The following is a 9,166-nucleotide window of genomic DNA, read 5'->3' on the forward strand; positions in this document are numbered from 1 at the left end:
TGCACTAGGCCTGGAACCTGGTCCCGTTTTTCAGACAGAAAGAAGGCTAGGTGCTCTCATCCCGTCCTATGAGATTCCTTCTGCCAAGACATGGCAACACCTGCCAGACACACTGCAAATTTAAGTACAGCATGCAACTTCTCAGCACGCTTGCGGTCCACGATTCTTGTCCCCTCGTCAGCCGTGCTCCATGGCCGGTCTGCACTGCACGGGGCACTCTACGATGGCTGTCAGCTGCATGCTGGCGACGGAGGCAGTCCACCATCTCTCTCGTATGCGGTGGAGCGGAGGCGTCCAGCATCCGTGATAGTACTCGTACTCCGTTCATCGTAAAAGGCTACTCATAAAACAACCATAGATTAAGCTAGGGTGACACCGTGACAGTGCTCACAAAAAATCAGCCGCTTGAGGCCCAAAATTGACCAATGGGACTGACGGTAGTACAGTGCAAACAGAAGTCACTCAAGTGTAGTATTGACCCATCATAAATAAAAAATTGTCGAGGCGCTGCTGCTTCTAGGCCTGCATGCGCCGGTCTGGACGGCAGCTAGCTCGCGACGTGGACACAGCACGTCCGCCACGCTTCGGCACGTCGCTGGGCCTCCACGAGCGTCAAGCGCCACCGTGATGATCTCGACGACGGAGATGGCCATAGCGGCGGGCCGTGGGTTCGGCAAAGCGCGAGCAAGCCGGCCAAGGGGCTATATGTGGTGGAGATAGCGCGGATTTCACACGTGGTGAGCATGAAAAGTGGTCCTTTTTTAACCATGCACGTATACTCCATTTTTAAATAGTGTTTTTGTGTAATCACCTCTAAATTAAGCGGTACCATAATCATCTTTCCACAATAATAAAAGAACAGTCCCTTGTGGACTTGTGGTGTCTCCTCTATCTCTAGCAGTTTGGTTTTGAAATCCATCACAGCGCATTTGCGCCTTGAGGCCAACTCGAACGCCGATCCTTAAGAGTATTTCCAATGGAAATTCTTTTTTAGGCACCATAAATTGTTGAAGTAAAATTTGAAGCATCAAAACGTGATTTTTAGGGCACTCGAAAATCTTCATCTTCATCAACGGCTGCCCTAACATAGGGCACTTCAAACATTTAAATATTTTTTTAAATCCAAACATAGTTCACTTCAAATATTTAAAGTTTTAAACATCTAAACATTGCATTGATTAAACGGACATTCAAAACTACTAGATCATCCTAACATTACTATGATATACACCTATGGACACCCTACAGGTTGTTCCAGTCGATGTCGTTGGACTCGTCACTCTCGTTGCCGGGCTCAACCTCGTCGCCAGGCTCGAGCTTGACCACACCGAAGGGGCCAACCGCATTCTCCATCTTGCGCCCCACCTTCTTGCCCTCGTTGTCCCTCTTCTAGTAAAAGTCCGTCTCTACCTGCACGAGGCGTGGGTTTTCCCTCGCGTACCTTGCCATCGTCGCATCATCCCTCTCTCGGGTATCCCTCTGCTCGAGGATGATGCGGGCCTCCCTCATTGTTGGGCGGGACTCAACGGTCGTCGGTTACCCGATGAACTCCGGATCCACCTGCGTCTCGATCTCCAGGAAGTTGACCAAAAAGTTGATCTCCTGGTCAATCTTTGTCTCAACCAGGTCATGGCCAATACTGCCGGATTGAGTCCCGCACCAAATAAAAAGATGGGGCCTGAGGGTTGCGGTGCTGCAAACCGTGCATGTTCTCCCAGGCATGCTATGTGGCAACCTCCGCCCACTCGAAGGTGCAGAGCCAATACTGCCGGTATTTTTATTTGGTGACTCATGGGAAGTGGTCCCTTTTATTTGGTTGTATTTGATGAGCATGAAAACTGGCCCTTTTTAATCATGTGGTTTTTGTCACTAAGTTTAAATATAGTGGTTTTTGTGTAATCACCTCTAAATTAAGTGGTAGCACAATCATCTTTCCTCAATAATAAAAGAACAGTCTCTTGTGGTGTCTCCTCTATCTCCAGCAGTTTGGTTTTGAAATCTATCACAGCGCATTCACACCTTTAGGGCAACTCAAACGCTGATCATTAAGAGCATTTCCAACTGCAGCTCTAGTTTAGGCACCATAAATTGTTGAAGTAAAATTTGAAGCATCAAAAAGTGATTTTTAGGGCACTCAAAAATCTTCATTTTCAAAAGAAAATAGCTGCCCTAAAATAGGGCACTTCAAACATTTAACATCTAAACATTGCATAGTTCACTTCAAACATTTAGAGTTTTAAACATTCAATCATTGCATAGATTAAACGAACATCCAAACAACTAGATCACCCTAACATTACTACGATCTAGACCCAGTCGATGTCCTCGGACTGGTCACTCTTGTCGCCGGGCTCAACCTCGTTGTCGGCCACGAGCTTGACCACACCGAAGGGGCCAACCTCGTCCTCCATCTTGCGCCCATTGTCCCTCGTCCAAAAGAACTCCGTCTCTGCCTACATGAGGTGTGGGTCTTCCCTCACGAACTTCGTCATCGCCGCCTCATCCCTCTCCCGGGTGTCCCTCTGCTCGAGGACGATGCGGGTCCCCCTCATCGTTGGACGGGGCTCAATGGTCACCGATAGCCCGATGAACTCCGCACCCGCCTGGGTCTCAATCTCTAGGGGTTGAGCTCGTGCCGCTACTGCCGAGCCTCCACACGATGATGTGACAGGTGCGTGTGGCAGTGGATCTGATTGGCGGGGATGGTGCGATTTGTGGTATGATTGGCCAGATCCGGTCGAATTTGGTGGGGCGGCGGTTGCACGGGAGGTGAATCAGAGGCGGGGCGGTTGCGGGAATGTTCCGAGTGGGGACAATTGGACTGTGTGCGACTAGGTTTTGCGTTTGCGGCAGACGCGCACGAGTCGACGTTGCCTTTTTTGGGTTGCCTGAGGTTGTCGCCTTGGCCATGGTTGTGCCGGACCAGTGGCGAAGACGGCACCCGGCGAGCTGGGGCACTTGCCCGGGCTCCCTTGGTGCAAGTCCATGAAGCTCTAGTAGAGAAAATTAGGTGAAGTGGAAGTTTGTTTGGGCCAAAACTAAGTAACTTGGCAGCACTTAGATCTTGCCCCCGGCTCTAAACTTGAGCTGGCTCCGCCACTGTGCCGGACCAAACAATCGTCAACTGGGTCGTGCTCGCCTTCGTGCACAACACCTGAGCCGCCAGTGTTGGAAGCTCTATGTCAACAAGGCGGAGCACAACCTGCTCTTCAAGTGGCAGGGCGGAGGACAACGACGTGTTGTAGCAGGGCATTAATGATGCCAAAGAGGCATCCATCGTCATCTACACATTGTTCGTGCCGACACTCAACAAGAAGAGGTCCGGCCATCTCGCATCGACCTTACCTTCGACTCGAAGAAGTAGAGAAGGATTTTTAGGTCTTTTGCCATGTAGAAGTTATTTTGAAAAAAAAAACAATAAGAATCCGTGTCGTCTTTTTATTTGGCGACTCATGAAAACATATCTAGTGCTCCCATGCTTCAATGCCTAAAATTCGGTTTAAAATATTTAAAAAAATTCTGTTTTTTGTGAATATTCACCATACTGTGAATAGTGTTATTTTAGGTTTTGTCTTCTTGTGACACTATTCATGTTGACAAATGTGTCGTGAACATTCATAAAAAAATCAGAACTTTTTGAAAGATCTGAAATTGATTTGTTTTGACATTGGAGCATGGGAGCACTGGATATTCTCCTGGTGACTCATGTTGAATGGACGACGTCCCGCCCGCTGTCCGTGAACATTTGGTGTCATCTATTTGATGGTCAGTGTAGTTGCTCTTAGCTTTAGTTTCATGTCGGTGGAATATACAAGATGATACTACATTTTCACATGATACCATGCTATCAAATCCAAAATTCAAAGTTTCAAAAAAATCATTTTTTTGTAGATACTCACAAGATATGTGTTTACAATCCCAAAAAAATTTATAACCAAATTAAAAAAAGACAAATCTAGTTATGAATAGTACCATTTGTGCTTTTTCTGACACTATTCATATTGAAGTTGCCTTTTGTTTCTCTACATGTACTCCGAATTTTGTTTTCATAATTCTAGCAATTGTAGGCACATATCTTGTGAGCACTCACCACTTTTTTTCAAAAAAATAAAAATAAACATGTAACATTGAATTTTGTGGAGTGGTGTCCTGGTATCATTTGAAGTGTTGTATCGTGTGATGGTTTTCCGAGCGTACTGGTCGACAACAGCGATGACCAGTTGACCACGTCTGCACGCCATGGAGGTTGGCTGTCGAACAAGCACCGCCTTGCTCGTGTCGCCGGCAGAGTTTATAGGCCCTATGCAAGCAAGTAAAAAGAAAAGTATACCACTGCCTTTCTAAAACCCAACGGCTAATCCGTCGGCACACCACACCAACCACAGAGCAACGCAGCACAGTGTGGTACACTGGTACTACATGCATGGACAGAGAAGGCATTGTACATCTGAGCTTAGACTAGCTGTCCTCGCAGGCGTCGTGACGGCCGAGCAGCAGAGGCATGCCAGAGCAGGGCGGACGCAATGTGGCAGAGCCTTCTTTCCAGGTCAGTTCCTTGGCATTCACCAACACTTTTACAGGGTAGTCGATTAATTAAGTTCCGGTTTTGAGGTCTCGTCTTACTAATTAGAACACTAATTAAGTTCCGGTTTTGAGGTCTCGTCTTACTAATTAGAACACAAACCATATCAAAACTCGTAACATCGCCTTCCCGTCGGCAAGGACGAAGATCCACAGCGCCATCATGGCCCTAAGATCATCGAAGGCGAGGCGGACCAACGGCGGCGCCGGCGAAAGGCAGAGAAACCCTAAGCTTTTCTTAGGGAAGGAGGCGGTTGCCTAATCAGAAAACCATATTACGGATTAGCGAGATTGTGCAGGAGTTTATCTCATTGAGTTGATAAAAAAGGAGTACAAGTTTGTCTGAAATGAAAACCGGATGAATTTTGATGAATCTATTTAATTCGGGGTCATTGGGTATTTTTGGGGGTTCAAGGAAATAAAATAGGTTTTAGATTTGTATGAATAATGTAAATAAATAAATTCACATTGCCTTGGCCTCCTTGCCCCAACCTCACGCATTAGACACCACTAACCATTGCGGCGCCATCGCCCATCGCCCACCTCCACTTTCCCTATGTTGAGAACCGACATCAACGAAGCGGCTTTAGCGAATCGTCGTTAGAAAACGTAGTTAGCGGTTATTAGTGTCCAAGCGTCGTACGGACGCATCTGTCCGTACATGCGCCTCTTTGTATAGACGCCTTCACAATGCGTCCCAAATCTTGTATAAATATGTGATTCTCAATCAATGAAAGCATCAGATCATTCGTACAATCACTTTTACTCTTTACACGTTATCAGCACTGCTCTGCCAAAAGTAAGATAGAGCCATCACTGGGAAGGACAAGAAAAGGTAGGTCATGGCAGGGAGAAACCTGTCATCAGCGGCTTTCGCTTTCGCTCGCTTTATCCAAAGAGAGAGCCGTCGCCTTTCCCGCACTCCTCGCCACCGTGCCGCACATCGCCGTCATGGCCTTGGTGTAAGGAGCGGCCCACGTCGCCGCTTCTTCGCCGGGAACCACCGCCAGAACCGCCGCCGTGGATATGCACGCCATGGCAACCACCCTGTGCACCAGCCTGGGCCTTCCGCCACGGCCACTGCTGCAAATGGAGAGATACCTGCAATGCGCCAGGCCGGACTTTCGGCTCCGGCAGTCGCCAACGAGTACGTCGGACACGCGACTACACCAACTGTCTTCTCCATCCCTCCGATGGAGTGGTTGCTTGCAGGGCCATCGGCGCCGTTTCTCGGAGAAGAGGAGATGTTCCCTTGTGAACTTGCGCCGCCACCACTGCCCCCGTACTGCCTGCAGCACGAGTTTGGACCGTGCCCAGCGCGTACGGGTGCACAACCGCGGCTGCCGTCACCGACGCCGTCGGATGAACTGCCGGAGCACTTCTTCCCTCCTGGATACGGTCCTGTCCCGGATCTCCCGTCTCCGACGCCGGCAGCAGTGGAAGTCCACGCCTACTCCACCGTCCCCGATCTGAACATGGCCATCAAGGAAGAAGAAGCGGAGATGGAAGGACAGGGCTCGTCGTCGACGCCGCCGCCACCTCCTTCATCACCGGCGACACCACCCCTCCCTCCCACGCCCCCACCGGAGGCGCGTCGGATACTGCGGCAGTTCGCCGCGGCCATGGCTCAAAACCGCGCAGCCGTCCGGGGCGCGTGGTCGCCGGCGGCCCTCGGCCTCACCGGCGCCCCCGGGGCGTGCAGCAGCGGCGGGGGCCGTGCGGAGATGCGGGGCACACCCCGCCTCCCTTGAAGACGACGCCATGAGCAGGGAAGAGACGATGTGGTGAGGTGTTGTGCCAGATCGAGCAGAGAAGTGGGGAACGGGAGAAGCGGCGCTGTGTGGGAAACCCTCGTGCGTGCTATCCTTATCCTTCTCTCTGTCGGTGCATGGGCCAGCCCAAGTCACGTACGTTCTCACCAAACAGGCCTACAGGCCAAGAAATCCAATAAATGGCTGCTGGCGCTGTGTCGTTTCCAACAGGAAATAGCCATAGTGTATATATTGTACAACATCTTGTTCTTTCTATTTGAGAGTAGTATTTTATTGTATTAAGAACCTCTGCTTATCATATTCAGTACTGTATTATAAGTGTGAATATTTAGACTATGTATCGTCTAACATAAAGTCTCAGACTATGTACATGATTGCTTCAGCATTTTATTTTAGAATATGTAGTTCTTAAGTACAGCAAATTTTATTTACAATTCATATTTCAGGATCACAAGGTAGATGAGGCATCTACTGCACTTTGCAGATTATCCTCGTTACTGAAAGATCTACATTTTGCCTATTTTGTTCTGGCAAAATGACTATCTTCGAGTGCTCTCCCAAATATGCGAATTGATGTGATTACCTCGACTATTATACAAGCAAAGCACAAGGTAACTGTGTGACCTACTGCATCAAATTGCAGACTATCCACTCTTACTGTGAGGTCCACATCTAGTTATTTGACAGATGACTACCTTCAAAGTGTTTTTGAAAAATGTAGTATGGCACAAGGTAATGGATATATGAACATCTACTGGTCAAAACCAGATTATGTTCTCCATTGCTGCGAGATCTACACCACAACGGTGACTATCTTCAAAGTGCCATATACATAAAATGAGGTCTACACATATAAGTATAAAGCATCAGCTATACTTGAAAATTTTGCTTCTTTGAAGCATTTGTTGTACTTATATTTTACTCTCATAGTAAAACTAAAATTATGCATGATAATACCATGCAGGAAATGGCTGGCGTCATGAACAGAGAATTTCATGAACTTGAACTAGATGGTAGTAACTATTTACCATGGGCTATGGATGCAAAGATAGCCCTTGAAAGTCGTAAGCTCAGTTCCACCATCATCACACCCATTGAAGGCGCCGGAGAAATCCCCACGGCAGCCAAATATACCGCTTTAAGTTTCTTAAGGCACCATCTCCATCCGGACTTAAAGTCGGAATATTTGATGGAAGAAGATCCACTAGTTTTGTGGAACTCTCTCAAGGAGAGATATGACCAACAAAGAGCAGTTATGCTGCCAGAAGCACAGAGAGAATGGTCCCTCATAAGGTTCCAAGATTTCAAATCTGTGGCAGCATATAACTCTGCGGTTCACAAGGTTAACTCAAAACTAAGGTTTTGTAATCAAGCAATTTCCGAAGAAGACCTTATTGAGAAGACCTTGTGCACTTTCCACCCCTCAATGAGAGTACTACAACAGCAGTACCATCAACAAAAATACAAAAAGTATTCTGAGCTCATATACACTTTACTTCAGGCTGAGAAACATGATGAACTTCTCATGAAGAATCATCAGACACGCCCAACGGGCTCCATGCCACTCCCTGAAGCACATGCTAACACTCAGTCTACTAAAAAGTATGGGGGAAATAAAAAGAATTTCAAGAAATTCAATGGAAAGTGGAAAAGGAACAACAAGCAGAAAACATTTGGTCAATCTAAAGGTAAAGGTCATTTCAAGAAAGATGACCGAAACACCAAATCCGAGATTTGTCAAAGGTGTGGATGTACTAACCATCATACTAGCAAATGCCGAACTCCCAAGCATCTAGCGGATTTATATCTCAAATCCACCGGGAAAGGCAAACAAGTTCATGGAAAAGCAGAAGCTCACTTCAACGCTTTACAACAAGAAGAGAACCTTGAAGCTAGCACTTCTCAAAGCGCTCCTCAGGAAACAAGGAACAAGGATGAAGATCTTCTTGATGTCGACAACATGATGGTGGAATACACCCAAGACGCATACGGAGATCTCATATAATCTCCACATCACTCATTTGATGTTATCAGCTATTTTATTGTAATAATGAAAGTTATAATTTGTATAACTCTAAGTAAAATAAAGTCCTACGGACGAATCATATTATGTAATTCAGACATAATGTCATATTTATATTTATAATTGTAATATGAATAATTTGTATGTATTTATATGTGAGTAATGAATAAAATTTCATCCTAAATATTCTCTCACTCTATCTAGATTTTACGGGAAGATAATCCAATGGAAGAAGAACTATGTTTGGTGGACAGTTGTACCACTAACACAATATTAAGGGAAATAAAATATTTCCAAACTCTAACTAAGAGAAAAGGGAATATTATGACCATCGCCGGCCGCGATGCCTCGATTATTGGTTCAGGACGAGCCACGCTCATTCTACCTATGGGTACTACAATTGTAATTGAGGATGCACTCTTGTATCCTGAATCTACACGCACCCTTCTAAGTTTTAAAGACCTCAGATCAAATAATTTCCATCTGGAAACAATTTCTGAAAATAATTCTAAATATTTACTTTTAACAAAGAGTACTGGGTCTGAGAAACAAATTCTTGAGAAATTCCCCTCGCTTTCATCTGGATTATATTACAGTTATACAAAACCCATTCCACATGTTGCGTACAAAATAATTTTTCAAGACCTTGATAAATTCAAGACTTGGCATGACCGCCTAGGTCATCCTGGCATAGGGATGATGAGAAAAATTATTGACAATTCTATTGGTCACAACCTTCCAACTAAAAACTTCCCTAAATCATCAGATTTTGTGTGCACTGCATGTGCAA

At 46.2% G+C, this 9,166-nt stretch overlaps 2 protein-coding genes across 2 annotated transcripts; both read left to right on the forward strand.

Annotated features, from left to right (window-relative positions):
• The first annotated feature begins 5,423 nt into the window (after positions 1-5,423).
• LOC147962114 (uncharacterized) lies at positions 5,424-6,332 on the forward strand. Its single transcript, XM_087534058.1, has one exon. The coding sequence runs from the start codon at positions 5,424-5,426 to the stop codon at positions 6,330-6,332; it is 909 nt and encodes a 302-aa protein (XP_087390184.1).
• A 988-nt stretch (positions 6,333-7,320) lies between these two features.
• On the forward strand, positions 7,321-8,459 carry LOC147962115 (uncharacterized). The gene has a single exon (XM_087532764.1). The coding sequence runs from the start codon at positions 7,321-7,323 to the stop codon at positions 8,356-8,358; it is 1,038 nt and encodes a 345-aa protein (XP_087388890.1). The 3' UTR covers positions 8,359-8,459.
• The last annotated feature ends 707 nt before the right edge of the window (positions 8,460-9,166 follow it).

This window comes from Triticum urartu, chromosome 7A (genome assembly GCF_056163025.1).
Source record: "Triticum urartu cultivar PI428250 chromosome 7A, HENAU_Tu73, whole genome shotgun sequence".
NCBI classification, from domain to species: Eukaryota; Viridiplantae; Streptophyta; class Magnoliopsida; order Poales; family Poaceae; genus Triticum; species Triticum urartu.

What these genes read in the sequence shown, in the direction of transcription:
- LOC147962115 (XM_087532764.1), top strand. Translation starts at nt 7,321, where the DNA reads ATGGCTGGCGTCATGAACAGAGAATTTCATGAACTTGAACTAGATGGT.
- LOC147962114 (XM_087534058.1), top strand. Translation starts at nt 5,424, where the DNA reads ATGGCAGGGAGAAACCTGTCATCAGCGGCTTTCGCTTTCGCTCGCTTT.